This window comes from Monodon monoceros, unplaced genomic scaffold (assembly GCF_005190385.1).
Source record: "Monodon monoceros isolate NGI ecotype Baffin Bay Population unplaced genomic scaffold, NGI_Narwhal_1 Super_Scaffold_16, whole genome shotgun sequence".
Lineage (NCBI taxonomy): Eukaryota > Metazoa > Chordata > Mammalia > Artiodactyla > Monodontidae > Monodon > Monodon monoceros.
Genome location: NW_021703772.1, coordinates 66294385 through 66319447, shown reverse-complemented (window position 1 = coordinate 66319447; position 25063 = coordinate 66294385). Strand labels below are relative to the sequence as shown.

The 25063-nt window shown below is 36.7% G+C and overlaps 1 protein-coding gene across 3 annotated transcripts in view; it reads left to right on the top strand.

The window, feature by feature from the left end:
• Positions 1-8341, top strand: part of SCN2A (sodium voltage-gated channel alpha subunit 2) — a 149544-nt gene extending 141203 nt beyond the window's left edge. For 2 of the 3 annotated variants that reach the window (XM_029224987.1, XM_029224989.1), the window contains exons 26-27: positions 2630-2900; positions 4639-8341. In XM_029224987.1, coding sequence (XP_029080820.1) covers positions 2630-2900; positions 4639-5834 — 1467 coding nt within the window. In that variant the 3' untranslated portion in view covers positions 5835-8341. The remainder of the gene's footprint in view (positions 1-2629; positions 2901-4638) is intronic. The other variant, XM_029224988.1, reaches the window with a different exon arrangement.
• Positions 8342-25063: the final 16722 nt, after the last annotated feature.

Below are 25063 nucleotides of genomic sequence, written 5' to 3'. Positions count from 1 at the left end.
TAGGATGGTCCACACTTTTCTGGGCTTCATAGGCCATGTTCAAGAGTAGTCTTTGTCCTTAGAGCAATGGGAAGTCATTGAAGGGGACCTGGTCCATTTGGGTTTTGTGAATATCACTCAACCAGCACTGACAGAGGCAGTATGTGCATTGTAGACTCGTTTTGGAACTATTTCAGAGATGATAGGTAGAGTGGTGTGGAGATGAATAAAATGGATGGATTTGTAAGCTATCACAGGAATGAAATTAAAAGGTTTATTAATTGAATATGAAAGGTGAAGAAGGAAGCAACAAAGATGACTTATGAGCTTCTGCCTCACACAACTGGATGAATAATGGTGTCATGCAGAATATGAAGTAGGGACATGAATGGAGAAAACATTGGGGATGCTAGTTTACAGAATTTTACAATCAAAAAGGGAGTCTGAAAGAGAATGAATGTTTAGAAGAAGTAGTAAAATAAAGTTTCTAAAGATTGAGAGATTAGGTGCAGAGCAAAGCAGGAGTTCTGAAGAAGAAGAGATTGAAGAGAAAGGGAATAAATATAGAATAAAGTTGTGCAGGATGTGGCTCAAGAACAGTGTAGTCTAGGTTAGAGAGCAAAAGGGACTGAGTCCTCCAATGAATTTGGAGTAATATATAGAAAAGATAGGTGTGGGAGACAAGATAATATGAAATGAAAAAGGAAGTAGAAGAGTTTCTTTACACCAGTTGACTTTGGTGTTCTCAAAAAAGAAGAATAGAGGGCAAGAGAATGGAAAATTTCTGAGAAGTTTGAAATTATCCTGGGACCAAGTGAGGGACAAAGGATTGCTAATCATTGTCAAGGGCCAAGGTAAAGTGAGAGAACATAAATCTTTGGTGAACAAGGCCTCCAAGGTTATATAGCTTCCTCCAGCATATTCTGGGATTTAAATTGGAGACAGTGATCTATAACTGGGAATTGGAGTTGTATGTTGAGGTAATCCACTGGAAAACTAAATGGACAGGGAATCTAAGGAGCTTTTTATTGATCATGCTGATATGAAAATAAACACCAAGTTTCTGATTTTATGCAATTTTGAATCTTCTACACTGTAGGTGCTATATCTGTGGAAGAGAAAAAGGTTTTAATTAAATAAGAGCAATTGATGTCATAAAATGTCATCACTTTTATGACAAATGTAAGCACAAAGTTTTCTGAGATCACAGAGTGCTTAAAACTTAAAACTGAGTTAGGATTCACCAGACTGAGAAGGGCTGTCTGATAATATCCCTTGACAGAGGTGTTAGGACAGAGGAGACAGATAAACAAGATAAAATGATATGGTACAAGAGTGGTAGGAAGTATCAGAAGGGTAGAAATAAGGGGACCATAACTAGCCTTGGAAAAGTAAACTTCAGTACACAAGAGCTAAGAACGAAGTGTTTAGAACTGGAATTAGATGCATTTATTAGGTTGAAGAAGGCCCTAGAAGGACAGACCCAGCTGAAACAATGTAAGTCCAATCCAGCAGGCTAAATATGTATTCAGAGCAAATAGCAAAATATAACAAACAGGTGGTGTTTGATGTCCCAGAATTTCAATAGGGAGTAATGGATGCTTCTACTAGGGAGAGGACAAAACACTAACATAGAGAATCCAGACCAATAAATGTGTCGATCTGGGAAAGCAGACTATGAGCATAGAGGTAGCAGAACGTCTGTAGTTCTAGTTGAGAAGGTAGAGGACAACCTAGCAGAGGTAAGCCAAGGCCCAAGCTCTAGAGTGCCTCAATACCAAGCAGATAGGGGCAAAAAGGAAGAAAATAGGGTCCAATGGGCTTAATTGGTTTGCAAGATGAGGACTTAATTTCATAAACAAGACGTAAGGCCAGTTAGTGCTTGGAATAAGGTCCAAATTGAATAGGGCAGAGTTTGAACATTTGAATTGTGAACTGTAATTTTTTAAAGATAATTTTATTCTTATAGAAGAATTACCTCACAAAATCCTCACCCTACTTTCCTTTATTTTAACCTCTTACATAACCATAGATTGGTTAGCAAAACTAAGAAATTAATCTTGCTGTAATACCATAAAACAAAATGTAGAATTTAACTGGATTTCACCAACTATTCCACTAATGTCCTTTTTCTTGAACTATAATTCTAAAAACATCTTCTCAACTGAACCTTGAGGTAGAATTAAGGTAGAATTTAAGACCCTTTGGATTTGCCGGGGGTTGGGGGGGTATATAAAGGGAGAAACTAGGGGGGGAAATGACAGGAAAAGCAAGAGAAGTATTTATTCATTAGTTCTTCAAAGTTAATTTTGGTTCTCACCCCCAACACAGGCAATAACAAAGACTCATTATAGTGGCAAATATTTACTAACTGTCCATTGTACACATGGTGATGTTCTGGGCACTGAGAACTTAACAGGTGGTTCTTAACATAAAATCAGTTTATAAAATCTGGTATCATGAACAGTATAAATAAAACATTTGGAAAGAGTTGGATATTCCAATATACACATTTTCTTCCAAGTGTAAAACAAACATAGTATTTTTTAATAAAAGCTACATTTTCATATTGCTATATTAAAATCAGATAAGTTGAACTTGATTTTTTTTTTTCAGTTTCTAAGTGAACTTTACATACTCTTTGTTTCAGAACAAATTCCAAGGAATGGTCTTTGATTTTGTAACCAGACAAGTCTTTGATATCAGCATCATGATCCTCATCTGTCTCAACATGGTCACCATGATGGTAGAAACTGATGACCAGAGTCAAGAAATGACAAACATTCTGTACTGGATTAATCTGGTGTTTATTGTTCTGTTCACTGGAGAATGTGTGCTGAAACTAATCTCTCTTCGTTATTACTATTTCACCATTGGATGGAATATCTTTGATTTTGTGGTGGTCATTCTCTCCATCGTAGGTAAGAAGAGCTGCTTTTACTCAGTTAAGGAATTTAGTAGTGAAAATTTGTGCTTTAAAGCTTTAAAGTTTTTTTTCGCTAATCTTACTCATTCACCCCGAAATTTCAAATAAAAGTCTAATTATTAGTCCATTCTCAGCTTGTCATTTCTCTAATTGCATGCTGTGTATGAAATGATGTATAAAAAAAGGAATTTATATTCTGCAGGTTTCATTTATCATCTTGTCTCATTTCAGAAGAAAATAACTGCAACTTTAGCATAATACTCCTGTACTCAGTCATACTCCTGTAGTATAGACAAGTATTGTTTTGAATAAACAATTCACACACACGTACACATATAAATCCTTACAAGTAGTCAAATAGTCCATAAATAATTGTCCTTGATAATTGGAATATCATGTTGTGTGTTTATATATATTCACACTCGTACAAGCTTCATGTTTTCTTTGGGTTCAGATAGTTTTCTATGGTGTGTAATATTCTTTTTCACAAGTACATATTTTGTTCAAAAATTCAAAGCAAATTCATTTCATCAATACATATTAAGTGTTTGTGTGTAGGACATTAAATCAGGTGCTAGAAGTAAGGTTCTGCTTGTTTGAGGAAAGAGAACATATACATAGAGAGACAAATAGTATTCCACTATTTATACGCTTCTGCTGGTTAAATAGAAAGACAAGGTAGCATTCCATTTGATCCTGACGACTGTGATATGCAGGATAATACAGTGATTAAGGGATGAGACTCCTGGGTCATACAGACCTGACCCAGCGCTTCCCTATTTTCACTACTTACCAGCTCTGTGACATATGGCAAGTACCTCACCTTTCCAATCCTTAGTTTTCCAAGGAACATTTTTGTGAAGTGGTGTTATGAAGATTAAATGAGATTATGAAAGTAAATGCACTTAGCACTGTGCCTAGCACAAAGAAAAGACTTAGTAAATGTTAAGCCTAACAACGACAACAAAAGTAGCTATTATCATCATTTAGCAATGCATAAAATCATTGCCAGGATTCAGTCCCAAGTATGTCTGTCTTGAAAGGCTGGATTGTCTCCAGTACGTTGTGCTGCCACCTCCCAAATAAGATGGATCAAAACCATCTCAGAAGAATAAGAACTCTCATATTCCTGATCCAAAAATCATATGCTTTATCCATTAAATCTTATGCAAACACTAGAACTAGTATTTAAGAAACATAAATTTCTTGGGCTTCCCTGGTGGCGCAGTGGTTGAGAGTCCGCCTGCCGATGCAGGGGACGCGGGTTTGTGCCCCGGTCCGGGAAGATCCCACATGCCGCGGAGCGGCTGGGCCCGTGAGCCATGGCCGCTGAGCCTGCGCGTCTGGAGCCTGTGCTCCGCAACAGGAGAGGTCACAACAGTGAGAGGCCCGCGTACTGCAAAAAAAAAAAAAAAAAGAAACATAAATTTCTGTGCTTGGCTGCCATATACATTGTGTCCTTTATGGATGCTTTTCTTGAACCAGAAAAAATGACCATTAGTACCTTCAGTTAGTATAAAGGGTTAATGTTATAACACTAAACATACCAGTTTCATTTTGCTAAACAAATATTACAGATTGTGTGTATGTAAATGTGTGTGTGTGTGTATGTGTATACCTAATTCTCATGTCCACATTTTGTAAAACTAGTTAGTGCTTATCTTAGAAATGTAAATTTTCATTTGCTGCCATTAAGTATAACCTTATTTTTGTTTTATCTTGGCTTTCCATAGGTATGTTTCTGGCTGAGCTGATAGAGAAATATTTTGTGTCCCCTACCCTGTTCCGAGTGATCCGTCTTGCCAGGATTGGCCGAATCCTGCGTCTGATCAAAGGGGCCAAGGGGATCCGCACGCTGCTCTTTGCTTTGATGATGTCCCTTCCTGCATTGTTTAACATCGGCCTCCTGCTCTTCCTGGTCATGTTCATCTACGCCATCTTTGGGATGTCCAACTTCGCCTATGTTAAGAGGGAGGTTGGGATTGATGACATGTTCAACTTCGAGACCTTTGGCAACAGCATGATCTGCCTTTTCCAGATTACCACCTCTGCTGGCTGGGATGGATTGCTAGCACCTATTCTTAATAGTGGACCTCCAGACTGTGACCCTGAAAAAGATCACCCTGGCAGCTCAGTTAAGGGAGATTGTGGGAACCCATCTGTGGGGATCTTCTTTTTTGTCAGTTACATCATCATATCATTTCTGGTCGTGGTGAACATGTACATCGCTGTCATCCTGGAGAACTTCAGTGTTGCTACTGAAGAAAGTGCAGAGCCCCTGAGTGAGGACGACTTTGAGATGTTCTATGAGGTTTGGGAGAAGTTTGATCCTGATGCCACCCAGTTCATAGAGTTCTCCAAGCTCTCTGATTTTGCGGCTGCCCTGGATCCTCCTCTTCTCATAGCAAAACCAAACAAAGTCCAGCTCATTGCCATGGATCTGCCCATGGTCAGTGGGGACAGGATCCACTGCCTCGACATTTTATTTGCCTTTACAAAGCGTGTTTTGGGTGAGAGTGGAGAGATGGATGCCCTTCGAATACAGATGGAAGAGAGATTCATGGCATCCAACCCCTCCAAAGTCTCCTATGAGCCCATTACAACCACTTTGAAACGCAAACAAGAGGAGGTGTCTGCTATTGTTATCCAGAGGGCTTATAGACGCTACCTCTTGAAGCAAAAAGTTAAAAAAGTTTCATGTATATATAAGAAGGACAAAGGTAAAGAAGGTGATGGAACACCCATCAAAGAAGATATCATCACTGATAAACTAAATGAGAATTCAACTCCAGAGAAAACCGATGTGACACCTTCTACCACGTCTCCACCTTCCTATGACAGTGTGACCAAACCAGAAAAAGAAAAATTTGAAAAAGACAAATCAGAAAAGGAAGACAAAGGGAAAGATATCAGGGAAAGTAAAAAGTAAAAAGTAACAAAAAATATTCCATTTTGTGATCAATTGTTTACAGCCTGTGATGGTGATGTGTTTGTGTCAACAGGACTCCCACAGGAGGTCAATGCCAAACTGACTGTTTTTACAACTGTATACTTAAGGTCAGTGCCTATAACAAGACAGGGGCCTCTGGTCAGCAAACTGAGACTCAACAAACCAGAGAAACAACATCGACAGGAGGTTTCTGTGTTCACAACCAGCTGACACTGCTGAAGAGCAGAGAGTAATGGCTACTCAGACTCTAGGAACCAATTTAAAGGGGGGAGGGAAGTTAAATTTTTATGTAAATTCAACACGTGACACTTGATAACAGTAATTGTCACCACTGTTTATGTTCTAACTGCCACACCTGCCATATTTTTATGAAATGTATGCTGTGAATTTATCACTTTCTTTTTAATTCACAGGTTGTTTACTATTATATGTGACTATTTTTGTAAATGGGTTTACGTTTGGGGAGAGGGAGTAAAGGTAAGAAATTCTATGTTTCTCTACTGTATAACTGGATATATTTTAAATGAAGGCATGCTGCACTTCTCATTCTCACATGAAAAGAAATCACATCACAAAAGGAAAGAGTTTACTTCTTGTGTCAGGATGTTTTCAGATTTTTGAGGTGCTTAAACAGCTATTCATGTTTTTAAGGTGTCTCATCCAGAAAAATTTTACTGTGCCTGTAAATGTTTCATAGAATTCACAAGCATTAAAAAGTTGTTTTATTTTTTCATAATCCATTACATGTACCTGTATATATGTATATATGTATATGTGCGTGTATATACATATATATGTATACACACACCACACACACACACACACACACACACACACACACACACACACACCATTACATAGTCATTCAGAGTCCTGGCAGCATGACTTTAACATTTTTGATAAGTGTCCTTTGGCATAAAATAAAAATATCCTATCAGTCCTTTCTAAAACCTGAATTGACCAAAAAGCATCCCCTCCCATCACTTTATAAAGTTAATTCTGCTTTATCCTGCAGTATTGTTTAGCCATCTTCTGCTCTTGGTAAGGTTGACATAGTACATGTCAATTTAAAAAATAAAAGTCTGCTTTGTAAATAGTAATTTTACCCAGTGGTGCATGTTTGAGCAAACAAAAATGACAACTTAAGCACAGTATTTATTGCATCAAATATGTACCACAGTAAGTATAGTTTGCAAGCTTTCAACAGGTAATATGATGTAATTGGTTCCATTATAGTTTGAAGCTGTCACTGCTGCATGTTTATCTTGCCTCTGCTGCTGCATCTTATTCCTTCCACTGTTCAGAAGTCTAATATGGGAAGCCATATATGTCAGTGGTAAAGTGAAGCAAATTGCTCTATCAAGACCTCATTCTTCGTGTCATTAAGCAATAGGTTGCAGCAAACAATAAAGAGCTTCTTGGTTTTTATCCTTCCAATCTTAATTGAATACTCTACGGTAAAAAGCCCGATGTACAAACATGTTGCAAGCTGCTTAATTCTGTTGAAAATATATGGTTAGAGTTTTCTAAGAAAATATAAATACTGTACAAAGTTCATTTTATTTTATTTTTCAGCTTTTTGTACATAAAATGAGAAATTAAAAGTATCTTCAGGTTGATGTCACAGTCACTACTGTTAGTTTCTGTTCCTAGCACTTTTAAATTAAAGCACTTCACAAAATAAGAAACAAAGACTAACATGCAGTGTAGGTTCCTGCTTTTTTTTATTAGTACAGTAAACTTTGCACACATTTCAATGTGAAACAAATCTCAGACTGAGTCCAGCATTTATTTGCTTTCAAATAGTGATGCCTTATTATCAAAAGAGGCTTAAGGAACGATCAGTTGATATTCTTGGCATCGCTTGAATCAGATGTTTCCACCTAGTCTTTTTATTCAGTAAATCATCAGTCTTTTCCAATGTTTGTTCACACAGGTAGATCTTATTCTTACTGACCCATATGGCATTAGAACTTTATCAGATATGATATGAGGTCCAAGCTTTTCTTTTCAACAAAAATTATATAAGTGAAATTATATTACCAGTTACAGCAAAACACTTTGTGTTTCTTTCACAAGCAACATTAAATGTAGATTCTTTACACTAAAGCTATTGACTTGTAGTATGTTGGTGAAATGCATGCAGGAAAATGCTATTACCATAAAGAACGGTAAACCACATTACAATCAAGCCAAAAGAATAAAGTTTTTGCTTTTGTTTTTGTATTTAATTGTTCTGTCGTTGTTTCTATCTTTGAAATGCCATTTAAAGGTAAATTTCTATCATGTAAAATGATCTGTCAGAAAAAATGTAAAAATACACATTGAATATAATAATTCATCTTTAAATTTTTTCATTTAATGGAAATTAATTAAGAAGAGTGTACTGGATATCTAGTTTTAATATTGGCCCAAAACCTAGATATGGTATTGGATACAGTAGTGGAAAATTACAAAAATTAATAAAAGATTGACTAGCATTTTAAGTTGTGCATCCTTTCTCCTTCCCGTCTACCTACTGCTTTGTTTTGTTTTGTTATTCTCTTTTCCATTTTGGTTCCTTCCCTATGTATTCTTGATGTACTTTCTATATACTTTTCCATCACTTCCTTGGGCTCTCAGTATTTTTCATTAAGGATATTCTCATTTTTTCTTTTCTGTTCACCAGATCTCTTGCTTATTATAGTCTGTAGACAACAGATCTGTACACTTAGGCCCCTAATAATCTGCTGCACTAGAAAAAGTTCATATAATATCTTCATATTCATTTCTATAATTTTGGAAGCAAAAATTCCAAGTGAGCTTAGATCTCACTCTTTATAATATATTTTAAAAATTCCCCAAATGACACAGATTTGGTTTTTCCATTTAATTATGAGAAGTTTGAAATGTTTTTGAGCTCTGATTACCTATTAGAAATATCTGAGAAGCTTTAATAAATGCCAATGTTTGAACCAAAAGCAGACCAATTGAATTCATATCTCTGGGGATGAAACTTAAGCATCTAATTTTTTTAAGGCTCCCCATTGATGTTGATTTATACTTAGGGTCGAGGACCAATGAGTTAGGGTATCCTTGCTCAATATGAAAAAATGTTCTGCAGAAAATGCACCTGTTCCCTTCAGCGCTTCATTGTATAAGTCATCATATACAAGTTCCCGATATGATGGCTTTGGGGGTGTTTATCTTGCAGTGAGAGAGGTGTTTATCTTTTTTTTAAATTTTGTTGAAGTATAGTTGATTTACAATCTTGTGTTTAATTTTTGCCGTACAGCAAAGTGACTCAGTTATACATATATATTCTTTTTCATATTCTTTTTCATCATGGTTTATCACAGGATATTGAATATTGTTCCCTGTGCTATACAGTAGGAGAGAGGTGTTTATCTTTTTTTTTTAAGCTTTTTTTTTTTTAATATTTATTCATTTATTTATTTGGTTGTACCGGGTCTTAGTTGTAGCAGGCGGGCTCCTTAGTTGCAGCTCCAGGGCTCCTTAGTGGCAGCTCATGGGTTCCTTAGTTGTGGCATGCAAACTCTTAGTTGTGGCATGCATGTGGGATCTAGTTCCCCGACCAAGGATCAAACCCAGGCCCCCTGCATTGGGAGTGTGGAGTCTTACCCACTGCGCCACCAGGGAAGTCCCAAGAGGTGTTTATCTTGAAGTGTGACATTGACCCATTTGTATCAGGGGTTCTTTTCTAGGACTGTAGTTGGTGGAAAGGGAGTTCTATCAGAATAGTTTAGAGATCTTCAAATTATACATACACACACATACAAAATGGCACCCCAACTATCCCTAGTGCATATGGGGGTGGTTTAGGAAACAGTATGGATTCATAGAAATAGTCCACCAGATGCCCTGTTCGGTAAGAACCATTAAATCTGGACAATGGGAGGCAGCTTATATAAAACGTTCATTCAGTTTGACATTGTCAAGTCACATCTAAACAGGAAAGGCTTCCATTCTTATCTTGGGCACCCCTCATCATCACTTGTTTTCCTAAGCTCTGGTATAATACAGATCAATGTACAAAGAGAAGGGAGGAGTGAAAAAAAGAAGGGAGTGGATGAAAAGGGAGAGGAGAAGGAAGAAGAGGGAAGAAAAATGGGAAAGTCGAGGAAAGGAAGGGAGTATAAGAAATAGGAGGGGATGCTTCATGAATTATCCTCTGAAAAAAAAGTCTTTTGTTGTTAATATGTACAGCAATAGTGGGGGAAGAGGGAAGGAAGAGGCGTGGGTGAAAGAAATTTTGCTTAGTTGTCAATATGTCAGATCCACAATATAAATGTGCTTCTCCTCTCTTTTTTTAAAAGAAAAAACACCTACGAAAAAGTTGAAGAGGACATTATGCAAGTAAATGTTATGATTGCATGAATCGTGAGTTTTATTTATTTATTTATTTTTGGCTGCGTTGGGTCTTCATTGCTGCACGTGGGCTTTCTCTAGTTGCGGTGAGTGGGGGCTAGTCTTCGTTGCAGTGCACGGGCTTCTCATTGTGGTGGCTTCTCTTGTTGTGGAGCACGGGATCTAGGCACACAGGCTTCAGTAGTTGTGGCGCATGGGATTAGTGCTCCGCGGCATGTTGGATCTTCCCGGACCAGGGCTCAAGCCCGTGTCCCCTGCATTGGCAGGCGGATTCTTAACCACTGCGCCACCAGGGAAGTCCCTCGTGAGTTTTTTTATTTCATCTGAACTAAATAAATATTTGAGTGTCTACTACATATCAGCTTTATGATAGGAGCTGAGAGATCAAACATGAACTTAACTGTCCAAAGGAGGGTTGTAGCCAAAGGTGAAGAAGCTTGAAGGTTATGCTAAAGAGTCTGGAATTTATTCTGTTGGCAATGAGGAGTGATTGATTGCTCCAAGCAGTAGAATGAGCAGTGAAATCAGATACATCTGTACCTATTTAAGCTGATAGTAATAAGGGTACCTTGCCAGTTTTTTGCTAATATTTTACAGAGATCTCATTTTCCCATCTCTTTTTTTTTAAAGGTGTCTGTGTTTTTATCTTTTTAGTACATATTTTTAAAAGAATATACCTAGCTTTTATTTTATAAAACCCAATTTGACATTTTCTATTAATAGCCTATCTTAATCTACTTACATTTGTTTTAGGTACAGATGTATTTTATTTTATTTTTATCACTATTTTGTGCTTTCTATTTTTCAAGCTTTTTTCTTTGTTTCTTCTTCCTTCTTTGCTTTGTCCTCTTTTGCACTGATTTTGTTATCATCATTTTCCCCCCATCTCTACTGTTGTGAAGATGCACATTATCTTCCTTCCTTCCTTCTTCCTTATTTCTTTTTATAAGTGATTACTTTTAAATTTTAACATGTATACTTAATTAGTGAAATATAATCAATAGTTGCACCCTTATCTGGAGCAATGAAGTTCCAAGACCGATTTCATATCATTGCTCACTTCTTGTGTTATTTTTGTCTACTATTTTAATTCTACCTTGTCTGGCACCCAATGAATTAAACAGTATTATTATTGTGGATTTATGTAGGCAGTGCTTTTTTTTTTTTTTTAGATGTTGGGGGTAGGAGTTTATTAATTAATTAATTTATTTTTGCTGTGTGGGGTCTTCGTTTCTGTGCGAGGGCTTTCTCTAGTTGTGGCAAGCCGGGGCCACTCTTCATCGCGGTGCGCGGGCCTCTCACAATCGCGGCCTCTCTTGTTGCGGAGCACAGGCTCCAGACACGCAGGCTCAGTAGTTGTGGCTCACGGGCCTAGTTGCTCCGCGGCATGTGGGATCCTCCCAGACCAGGGCTCGAACCCGTGTCCCCTGCATTAGCAGGCAGATTCTCAACCACTGTGCCACCAGGGAAGCCCGGCAGTGCTTATTTAGACTTATTTAGATGTTAATTCATTTCTTTCTTTAAATTTGCATCTTTTGCTTACTTCTTCATTTTGTGTTCTATTTCCTTCTTGAAATAGATGAGGAATTCTGTTAGCAAAGTTTGTAGATAGCAAACTCACTCAGTTTTTCTTTTCCTGAAAATGACTAGTCAGCCACATTTTTAATACATTAGCTTATATTATAATTATTTTTAATGTTTTTATTTTTTTCCATCATTATAAAATTACTTTTATTAATCTGACTTAGAATTTATGTTAATGTAATTTGAAGATATTTATTAGTATCTTTAATTAAGACAATTTCAGGAAAACTCTTAGCTTTTAGCATTAGAAATATTTTCTCATCCCATACTTTTCTATTCTCTCCATCTGGAACTTTTGAGGATTACATGTTGAAATTTCTAAATCTTTCTCGCATGTCTCTTAATGTCTCTCTCTTATTTTTAGTGCTTTTTCTGGATAATTTGTCAGATTTTTTGTATCAGGATAATGCTGTCTTCATAAAACAAGTTAGGAAGTGTTCATTCATTCCTGAAAGAATTTCTGTAAGACTGGAATTATTTCTCACTTAAATATTGATAGAATTCACTAGTAAAGCCATCTGTAACTTGAATCTTCCTTGTGCAAAATTGTAAATTAAAGATATTAATTTCTTTAACAGATATGGGGCTACTGAGATTTTTTCCTTTTTTTTTTTCCTTTTGATAAGTTGCATTTTTCTAAGAATTTCCTCATCTAAGTTATTGCATTTACTGCATAAATTATTCAAATCACTCCCTTTTTATTCTTGTAATGTCTGTGGCCTCTCTAGTCATATCCCTTTTTTCATTTCTGATATTGAAAATTTGTAATTTATCTCTTTTTCTTGATTAGCTTATCTAGGGATTTCCTCAATTTTATTAATGTATTCAAAAATACTAACTTTTGGTTTACTGATTTTCTCTACAGTTTTTCAGTTTTCTGTTCCATTGATTTCTGCTCTTTTCAATTCCTCTACCATCATTTTCATTTTCTTTCCTTACTGGACTGACTAGACATCCATTATAACATTTAAGAGGTATGATTATAATGGTTAGCTTGTTTACTCTTGATCTGAGTATGGGGAAGATTTTAATAATTCACTATTAAGTATGCTGTTTGGTGTAGGTTTTTAAAATAGATATCCTTTATCATCTTAAAGAGGATCCCTTCAGTTCCTAATTTTCTAAGAAGTTTAAAAACCACTTACAATACTGAATTTTATTAAATTTTTATTGTATTATATTTAGGTATTCATAGTGTTTTTCTCCTTTATTTTTATATTGCAGTAAATAACATTCATTGATTTTAGAATGTTAGATCTAATTATTTTCCTGGAATTGAATTCAGTTTGGTCACTTTCATTATCAATTTCATATATTGCCTTGTTTCTTTTTTTCATATTTTGTTTCATATTCTTACATCTATTTTTGTGAAAGAGTTTGGCTTGTAATTTTTCTTTCTTTTAATGTGCTGGTTAGATTTTGATTTTAAAGTTATGCTAACCTCTTAAAACAAGATGAAAGAGGTTTTCACCTTTTTGTTCTCTGGTAGAGATTAAGATTGGTATTAATTTTCCCTTAACGGTTTGGATAATTTACTAGTGAAGGCTCCTGGGGCTGAGTTGGTTTTGTGTACAAGTTTTTAGTTTTTTTCTTTAATAGAGAACCATTCAGATTTGCTGTTTCTTGTTTCAGTTTCTGTAACAAATTTTTCAAGGAATTTGTCCATTTCAAATGAAATTTCAAATTTATTCACATAAAGTTGTTTATAACTTTGTTATCTTCTACAAATCTGTAGAATCTGTATTAATGACCCTTTTTTGATTCCTGATATTGGTATTTTGTGACTTTTTTCTTTTTATTATTCAATCCTTCAAAGAACCAACTTTTGGCTTTTGACATCTTTTCTACTGTATATCCTTTTTATTTCATTGGGGTTTTTTTTTGCATTTATATTTATAACTTACTTTCTTCTATTTCTATGATTTTTATTTTCCATTGTTTTCTAAATTATTGAAATTGATTTGTAGCCTTTATTGTTTTTTTAGTAAATGCATTTAGGCTATATATTTCTCTCTAAGCATGACTTTAATAACATCTACAAATTTTGTTATATTTTATTTTGTTACCATTCAGTTAAAAATATTTTCTAAGTTCTATTGTGATTTCGTCTTATCTTATTGGAAGTTTAGAAGAGTACTGCTAAATTTCCAAATACTTCAGGAATATCTAGATATATTTGTTTTGACTTCCAATTTAATTTCTGTTTATTCAGATAATATACCCTGAATAATTTTAACCATTTAATATTTGAGAGGAATTGCTTTTCAGCTCAGCATCTATCAAATGTAACATAAGTTTCATGTGTAGTTGAAAATGAAATGCATTATTTATTTATTAGATGCAGTGTTTTATATGTTTAAAAGATCAAGTTTATTGGCCTTCTCATTCAGAATACATCTTTACTGATTTCTTCTGTCTGTTTTTTCAATCATTTACCAAAAGGGTATGTAAAAATCTCCCAATGTATTTATGAATTTGTTTGTTTCACTGTTAAGTCCTGTTAACTTCTGCTATATATTTTTTGATTTTTATTTGGTTATTTGATATTTATTAGCACCTAAAATTTATAATTGCTACATTTTTGTAGTAGATAGACCCTTTTATCATTATGAAATAGGCTCCTTAATTTCTAGTAATAATAGTCATAATAATTGCTAGTAATAATCTCTAGTAATTGCCCTAAATTCACTTTGTCTGATATTACTATATCTACAGTGGCTTTCACTTAGATGGCGGTTGCATGGCATATCTTTTTTCATTGTTTTACCTTTAATGTTTCTGTAACTTCATATTCAATATTGAATATGGAGGTTTTATTTTGTATCCAGTCTGACAATCCTCATCTAACAATCTTTCACACACACACACACACACACACACACACAATACATTTGGATTTAATTTGATGACTTCTTTTGGATTCATTACTGGTATTTTTTTTTATTTTATACATTTTGTTATATTGTTTTTAGCTACCCGACCAACTGCCACATGCTTCTGTGACTTATTAAATTCTAAAATAAATTAGGGGGGTACCTTCAAGACGGCAGAGGAGTAAGACGTGGAGATCACCTTCCTCCCCACAAGAACATAAAAAATACATCTACATGTGGAACAACTCCTACAGAACACCTACTGAACGCTGGCAGAAGACCTCAGACCTCCCAAAAGGCAAGAAACTCGCCACGTACCTGGGTAGGGCAAAAGAAAAAAGAAAACATAGAGACAAAAGAATAGGGACTGGACCTGCACGTCTGAGAGGGAGCTGTGAAGGAGGAAAAATTTCCACACACTAGGAAGCCCCTTCGCGGCCAGAGACATGGGTTGGGTGGGGGTTGGAATCTTTGGAGCCTCAGAGGAGAGCACAGCAACAGGGGTGCAGAGGGCAAAGTTGAGAGATTCCCACACTGAGGATCTGTGCCGACCAGCACTCACCAGCCCAAGAGGCTTGTCTGCTCACCCGCCGGGGCGGGCAGGGGCTGGGAGCTGAGGATCGGGCTTTGGAGGTCGGATCCCAGGGAGAGGACTGGGGTTGGCAGCCTGAAGGGGGCTAGTGCACCACAGCTAGCCGGGAGGGAGTCCGGAAAAAAGTCTGCGCCTGCTTAAGAGGCAAGAGACCATTGTTTCCTGGTGCGCGAGGAGAGGGGATTCAGATCACCATCTAAATGAGCTCCAGAGACAGGCACGAGCCGAGGCTATCAGCCTGGACACCAGAGACAGGCATGAGACGCTAATGCTGCTGCAGCAGCCAAGAAGCCTGTGTGCAAGCACAGGTCTCTATCCATACACCCACCCTGGAAGCCTGTGCAACACGCCACTGCCAGGGTCCCATGATCCAGGGACAACTTCCCCGGGAGAACACACGGCATGCCTCAGGCTGTTGCAACATCACACCAGCCTCTGCTGCCACAGGCTTGCCTCGCATTCCAATTATAACTACCATACCCCTCCTCTCCCCTGGCCTGAGTGAGCCAGAGCCCCCTAATCAGCCGCTGCTTTAACCGCATCCTGTCTGGGCAGGAACAGAAGCAACCTACACGCAGAGGCGGGGCCAAATCCAAAGCTGAACCCCAAGAGCTGTGTGAACAAAGAAGAGAAAGGGAAATTTCTCCCAGCAGCCTCAGGGGCCCTGGATTGTATCCCCACAATCAACTTAATGTACCCTGAATCTGTGGAATACCTGAATAGACAACGAATCAACCCAAAATTGAGGTGGTGGACTTTGGGAGCAACAGTAGACTTGGGGTTTGCTGTCTGCAACTGACTTGTATCTGATTTTTATGTTTATCTTAGTGTAGTTTTTAGCGCTTGTTATCATTGGTAGATTTATTTATTGGTTTGGTTGCTCTCTTTTTTATTATTATTATTACTTTTTAAATTGTTATTTTAATAATTTTTTTATACTTTTATTTATTTATTTTTCTTTCTTTTTTTTCTCCCTTTTCTTCTGAGCTGTGTGGCTGACAGGGTCTTGGTGCTCCAGCTTAGTGTCAGGCCTGAGCCTCTGAGGTGGGAGAGCCGAGTTCAGAACATTGGACCACCAGAGACCTCCTGGCCCCACATAATATCAACTGGTGAGAGCTCTCCCAGAGATATGTCTCAACATTAAGACCCAGCTCCACTCAATGGCCAGGAAGCTCCAGTGCTGGATGCCCTAGGCCAAACAAGTAGCAAGACAGCAGCACAACCCCACCCATTAACAGAGAGGCTGCCTAAAATCAAATAAGTTCACAGACACCCCAAAACACACCACTGGACGTGGCCCTGCCCACCAGAAAGACAAGATCCAGCCACACCCACCAGAACACAGGCACCAGTCCCCTCCACCAGGAAGCCTACACAACCCACTGAACCAAGCTTACCCACTGTGAGCAGACACCAAAAACAACAGGAACTATGAACCTGCAGCCTGCGAAAACGAGACCACAAACATAGTAAGTTAAGCAAAATGACAAGACAGAGGAATACGCAGCACATGGAGCAAAATAAAAACCCACCTGACCAAACAAATGAAGAGGAAATAAGCAGTCTACCTGAAAAGGAATTCAGAGTAATGATAGTAAAGATGATCCTAAATCTTGGAAATAGAATGGAAAAAATAAAAGAAACGTTTAAACAAGGACCTAAAAGAACTAAAGAGTGAACAAACTATGATGAACAACACAATAAATGAAATTAGAAATTCTCTAGAAGGAATCAATAGCAGAATAACTGAGGCAGAAGAACAGATAAGTGACCTGGAAGATAAAATAGTGGAAATAACTACCACAGAGCAGAATAAAGAAAAAAGAATGAAAAGAATTGAGGACAGTCTCAGAGACATCTGGGACAACATTAAATGCACAAACATTCGAATTATAGGGGTCCCAGAAGAAGAAGAGAAAAAGAAAGGGTCTGAGAAAATTTTTGAAGAGGTTATAGTTGAAAACTTCCCTAACATGGGAAAGGAAATAGTTAAGTCCAGGAAGTGCAGAGAGTCCCATACAGGATAAATCCAAGGAGAAACAGGCCAAGGCACATATTAATCAAACTATCAAAAATTAAATACAAAGAAAAAATATTAAAAGCTGCAAGGGAAAAGCAACAAATAACATACAAGGGAATCCCCATAAGGTTAACAGCAGATCTTTCAGCAGAAACTCTGCAAGCCAGAAGAGAGTGGCAGGACATATTTAACGTGATGAAAGGGAATAACCTACAACCAGGATTACTCTACCCAGCAAGGATCTCACTCAGATTTGACAGAGAAATTTAAACTTTTACAGACAAGCAAAATTTAAGAGAATTCAGCACCACAAAACCAGCTTTAAAACAAATGCTAAAGGAACTTCTCCAGGCAGGAAACACAAGAGAAGGAAATGACCTACAAAAAAACCCCCCAGGGCTTCCCTGGTGGCGCAGTGGTTGAGAGTCCACCTGGCGATGCAGCGGACACGGGTTCATGCCCTGGTCCGGGAAAATCCCACATGCCGCGCAGCAACTAGGCCCGTGAGTCATGGCCACTGAGCCTGCGCGTCTGGAGCCTGTGCTCCGCAACAGGAGAGGCCACAACAGTGAGAGGCCCGCGTACCGCCAAAAAAAAAAAAAAAAACCCAAACAATTAAGAAAATGTTAATAGGAACATACATATTGATAATTACCTTAAATGTAAATGAATTAAAAGCTCCAACCAAAAGACATAGACAGGCTGAAAAGATACAAAAATGAGACCCGTAAATATGCTATCTACAAGAGATCCACTTCAGACCTAGGGACACATACAGACTGAAAGTGAAAGGATGGAAAAAGATATTCCATGCAAATGTAAATCAAAAGAACACTGGAGTAGCAATTCTCATATCAGACAAAATAGACTTTAAAATAAAGACAATTACAAGGGGCAAAAAAGGACACTACATAATGATCAAGGGATCAATCCAAGAAGAAGCTATAACAATTGAAAATATTTATGGACCCAACACAGGAGAACCTCAATACATAAGGCAAATGATAACAGCCATAAGAGGGGAAATTGACAGTAACACAGTAATAGTAGGGGACTTTAACACCTCAATTTCACCAATGGACAGATCATCCAAAATGAAAATAAATAAGGAAACACAAGCTTTAAATGACACATTAAACAAGATGGACTTAACTGATATTTATAGGACATTCCGTCCAAAAACAACAGAATACACTTTCTTCTTAAGTGCTTGTGGAACATTCTCCAGGATATATCATATCTTGGGTCACAAATCAAGCCTTGGTAAATTTAAGGAAATTGAAATCATGTCAAGTATCTTTTCTGACCACAACACTATGAGACAAGATATCAATTAGAGGAAAACAACTGTGAAAAATACAAATACATGGAGGCCAAACAATATGCTACTAAATAACCAAGAGATCACTGAATAAATCAAAGAAGAACTCAAAAAATACCTAGAAACAAATGACAGTGAAAACAAGACAACCCAAAACCTACGGAATGCAGCAAAATCAGTTCTAAGAGGGAAGTTTATAGCAATACAATCCTACCTCAGTAAACAAGAAAAATCTCAAATAAACAACCTAACCTTGCACCCTAAGCAATTAGAGAAAGAAGAACAAAACCCCCCAAGTTAGCAGAAGGAAAGAAATCATAAAGAACAGATCAGAAATGAATGAATAAGAAATGAAGGAAACAATAGCAAAGATCAATAAAACTAAAAGTTGGTTCTTTGAGAAGATAAACAAAATCGATAAACCACTAGCCAGACTCATGAAGAAAAAAAGAAAACTCAAATCAATAGAATTAGAAATGAAAAAGGAGAAGTAACAACTGACACTGCAGAAATATAAAGGGCCATGAGTGATTACTACAAGCAACTATAGGCCAATAAAATGGACAACCTGGAAGAAATGGACAAATCTTAGAAAAACACAACCTTCCGAGACTGAACCAGGAAGAAATTGAAAATATACACAGACCAATCACAAGCACTGAAATTGAAACTGTGATTAAAAATCTTCCGGCAAACAAAAGCCCAGGACCTGATGGCTTCACAGATGAACTCTATCAACCATTTAGAGAAGAGCTAACACCAATCTTTCTCAAACTCTTCCAAAAAATAGCACAGGGAGGAACACTCCCAAACTCCTTCTACAAGGTCCCCATCACCCTGATACCAAAACCAAAGATGTCACCAAAAAAAAAACCAAAAAAAAAAAAAACTACAGACCAATATCTCAGATGAACATAGATGCAAAAATCCTCAACAAAATACTAGCAAACAGAATCCAACAGCACATTAAAAGGATCATACACCATGATCAAGTGACATTTATCCCAGGAATGCAAGGATTCTTCAATATACACTAATCAATCAATGTGATAAACCATATTAACGAATTGAAGGAGAAAAACCACATGATCATCTCAATAGATGCCAAAAAAGCTTTCAACAAAATTCAACACCCATTTATGATAAAACTCTCCAGACCATAGGCATAGAGGGAAGTTACATCAACATAATAACGACCATATATGAGAAACCCACAGCCAACATCATTCTCAATGGTGGAAAACTGAAACCATTTCCTCTAAAATCAGGAACAAGACAAGGATGCCCACTCTCACCATTATTATTATTCAACATAATTTTGGAAGTTTTAGTGACAGCAATCAGACAAGAAAAAGAAATTAAAGGAATCCAAATCAGAAAAGAAGTAAAGCTGTCACTGTTTGCAGATGACATGATACTATACATAGAGAATCCTAAACAAGCTACCAGAAAACTACTAGAGCTAATCAATGAATTTCGTAAAGTAGCAGGATACAAAATTAATGCACAGAAATCTCTTGCATTCCTATACACTAATGATGAAAATTCTGAAAGAGAAATTAAGGAAACACTCCCATTTATCACTGCAGCAAAAAGAATAAAATACCTATGAATAAACCTACCTAAGGAGACAGAAGACTTTATGCAGAAAACTATAATACACTGATGATAGAAATTAAAGATGATATAAACAGATGGAGAGATATACCATGTTCTTGGACTGGAAGAATCAACATTGTGAAAATGACTATACTACCCAAAGCCATCTACAGATTCACTGCAATCCCTATCAAACTACCAATGGCATTTTTCCCAGACTGGAAAGAAAAAATTCACAATTTCTATGGAAACACAAAAGATCCCAAATAGCGAAAGCAATCTTGAGAACGAAAGACAGAGCTGGAGGAATCAGGCTCCCTGACTTCAGACTATACTACAAAGCTACAGTAATCAAGGCAGTATGGTACTGGCACAAAAACAGAAATATAAATCAATGGAACAGGATAGAAAGCCCAGAGATAAACCTGCACACATATGGTCACCTTATCTTTGATAAAGGAGGCAAGCATACACAATAGAGAAAAGACAGCCTCTTCAATAAGTGGTGCTGGGAAAGCTACATGTAAAAGAATGAAATTAGAATACTTCCTAACACCATACACAAAAAGTAAACTCAAAATGGATTAAAGACCTAAATGTAAGGCCAGACACTATTAAACTCTTAGAGGAAAAGTTAGGAAGAACACTCTGACATAAATCACAGCAAGATCCTTTTTGACCCACCTCCTACAGAAAGGGAAATAAAAACAAAAATAAACAAATGGAACCTAATGAAACTTAAAAGCTTTTGCGCAGCAAAGGAAACCATAAATAAGACGAAAATGCAACCCTCAGAATGGGAGAAATGTTTGCAAATGAAGCAACTGACAAAGGATTAATCTCCAAAATATACGAGCAGCTCATGCAGCTCAATATCAAAAAACAAACAAACAATCCAATCCAAAAATGGGCAGAAGATCTAAATAGACATTTCTCCATAGAAGATATACAGATTGCCAACAAACACATGAAAGGATGCTCAACATCACTAATCATTAGAGAAATGCAAATCAAAACCACAATGAGGTGTCACCTCACAATGGTCAGAATGTCCATCATCAAAAAATCTCCAAACAATAAATGCTGAAGAGGGTATGGAGAAAAGGGACCCTCTTGCACTGTTGGTGGGAATGTAAATTGATACAGCCACTATGGAGAACCGTATGGAGCTTGCTTAAAAAACTAAAAATAGAACTCCCATATGACCCAGTAATCCCACTACTGGGCATATACCCTGAGAAAACCATAATTCAAGAAGAGTCATGTACCAAAATGTTCATTGCAGCTCTATTTACAATAGCCAGGACATGGAAGCAACCTAAGTGTCCATTGACAGATGAAAGGATAAAGAAGATGTGACATATATATACAATGGAATATTACTCAGCCATAAAAAGAAACAAACTTGAGTTATTTGCAGTGAGGTGGATGGACCTGGAGTCTGTCATACCAGTGAAGTAAGTCAGAAAGAGTAAAACAAATACCGTATGCTAACACACATATATGAAGTCAAAAAAAAAAGAAAAAAATGCTTCTGAAGAATCCAGGGACAGGACAGGAATAAAGACGCAGATGTAGAGAATGGACTGGAGGGCACAGGGAGGGGTGAGGGTAAGCGGGGGCGAAGTGAGAGAGTGGCATGGACATATATATACTACCAAATGTAAAATAGATAGCTTGTGGGAAGCAGCCGCATGGCACGGGGAGATCAGCTTGGTGCTTTGTGACCACCTAGAGGGGTGGGATAGGGAGGGTGGGAGGGAGGGAGATGCAAGAGGGAGGGGATGTGGGGATATATGTGTACATATAGCTGATACACTTTGTTATACAGCAGCAAACAACACAACATTTTAAAGCAATTATACTCCAATAAAGGTGTTAAAAATTAAAATAGAATAAATTAGTACCTTTACCAGCTTCTATACTTTGCTAGGACATGAGACTACTTTTTTTCTACTTCACCCCTGTCATCTGTTGTGCTATTATTGTCTTATATTTTCATTTTACCTATATTTAAACTCTGGAAGGCATTATTGTTACAGCCAATACTCACTTAGATTTCTCATAATATTAATGCTTTTTATTCCTTCTTGAATTTCCTTACTTATGAATCATGTGTCTTCTGCCTGAAAAAAACCTCCCTTTAGTATTTTCTTTACTGTGGGTCCAGTCTTATTGAGTCTCTGAAGTTTAATTTGCCAAAAAATGTTTCTTTTTTATTTTCAATTTTGAAGGATATTTTTACTAGATATAGATTTCTAAGGTAATATTTTTTTTCTATTTTAGTTTTTTGACGGTGACATTATTTTCTGTAAAATGATGATTTCCCCCAAAACACCTAAAACCATGTCTCTCATACAAATTTTTTAAAAGTCCAAGATTTCATTTAACTCCTTAATTAATGAGAAAATCCATAAGAACCCAAACAGCAGGATCAAGTGAGGACTGACTTACAGAGATCTATGATCTCTATCTGACAACACTGATTTGCTTTGCTATGAACAGGAATCATTTGCTGGCCGCAGATGGATTTCACATGAACAGAGACACTGCAGTTTCTTGATTCAAATTCCCTCTTTTCCACATAGTGCCTCCAGATATCTCTGATCCACTGTGCCTTTGGCTCTTTCATACTTTGCTTTCTACCTCTCCCATGCCAGAGCTCCAATGAAATTCTGGATCCTCGTACCTGTTAGGAGCAGACCATGTGACATTGTAACCACCCTCTCGATTCTTCCTGTACCTACAGGACAGCACCACATTGCTCCCAGGATTTGCCAAATGGGGTCATCTCTAAACATCTTTCAAATTTCTTAGGCTATGTCCTGAAAAGTGCAGAATATGCCCTCTGCTTGAGAGTCACTTAAATCTATCTTTGAATGGTAATGATATACCACCACCACCTCCAATATTAGTTTCAACTATGAGGTGGGAGAGAGAATCAGGTCACTCATATCTAATCCCCTTCTCTTAATTTTTTCTCTTCTTTTGCTCCACTGACCAGTAACAGGAAATGTTTTCCCTTTCCTGTGAGACAAGAACTTCCCTTATATAATAAACTATTCTTCCCATTCTAGAGCCTATACTGTATTCAATTCTCTGAACTTTGAGTCTTAATATGCAAAAACTCAACATTACTATAAATTTATAAATATCAAATTTGGAGGGGAGCAATGTTTTTTCCCCTCCAAATTGTTGTAATTGATATATGAATTCCTGTTATTTGAAACAAGAAAATGTCATGTTTTTCAGATAGAAAGGATTCAAGAAAAGGAGAAAAACTTATTTAGAAGTCAAAATGCAACAGGAGATAACTCAAACGTCTTGGTATACATAAATAATCATATATATTATACTTGATAAATCTTATAGCATATCATTGAACTCAAGCTTCATGGGGTAAGACGGATTATCACCACATGCTCAATTCTAGAAAGGCTTTCTATAAAAGATTGGCATTATTAGAGGGAAATATAAGTAGCTATAACTATTGCCATTATTTTCCCCACTAACAAGCATTCTCTTGCAAAACATGCCAGTATTTTAGGAAACCATATTCTGATGTGTCTTGGTTGGCCCCCCTTTTTTTTTCTTTTTGTGGTTCCTCAAAAAGTTAAACATGGACTTACCATATGACCCAACAATTCCACTCCAAGGTATTTAACCACGAGAAATGGAAATATATATTCACACAGAAACTTGTACACAAATGTTTATAACAGGATTACTCATAACAGAAAAAACGTGGAAACAACCCAAATTTCATCGTTGGATGAACAGGTAAACAAATTGTGGTATATACATACAATGAAATATTATTCTACAATAAAAAGGAATGAAGTACTGATATAAACCTCGAAAACAATATGCTAAATGAAAGAAACCAGACACAAAATTTCGCATATTGTATGTTTCCCTTTATGTGATATATTCAGAATAAGCAAATCCATAGAGACAGAAAGCATAATAGAGCTTACAAGGGGATGGGAGGGCAGAATAGGGAGTGATTACTCAATGGTTATGAGTTATTTATGGAGCGATTAAAAAGTTTTGAAACTAGCGAGAGCTGGTGGTTGCACAACATTGTGAGTACACGAAATACCACTGAATCATACATTTTAAAATGGTTATATTATGTGAATTTCACCTCAAGGAAAATTTGTTTTTAAAAAAAGTTTACCTTATTGAAACTCTATCCACTAGAGGACGCTGCTTCCATTGAGAAGCATGACTAGTTTTTGGTGGAGTAGATGGAGTTAGCCTTGCAAAAACATTTTCTGCTTATTTTCCTTCTATTTTAGGTGTTAAAAAAAAAAGTAGCCAATTTTTTCTAGGAAACATTCCTGGAAAAACTATGAATTTGCATTTGAATATACCTCTTCAAGAAAAAAAGTTTGTGAAACGTGTATTAAGAAAATATTTCTTTCCTTGCATATAGGAGACCTCTTAGTTCAAAAATTAAACCAACATGAATAAATTATGAAACTAAAGAAAAGGTTAATGGAAAGCATTTCAGAGACTCATACAAAACTTAATGAACAAAGTGTCCAAGCATTCATATAAATACAAAGTTTCAAATACTTTTTCATTATTACTGTAAGTACTTGAGAGAGTCTTGAAAGTGTTTATCCATATTTTCATGAGCACAGTAACATCTAGTTATCCAACTCAGCTCATGTCTTAACTTCGTTCTCTGATTCATGAAGTACTTCATCATGTATTAAAATTAATAAAGCTACATTTGTGGAAGTCATATCAGGAATAAAATAATTAGACCATAATCTCCCTGAGCTACTGTGGCTAGGGATTTTAACAAAGTAACACAGGAAATGTCACGTATCCACATGTGTG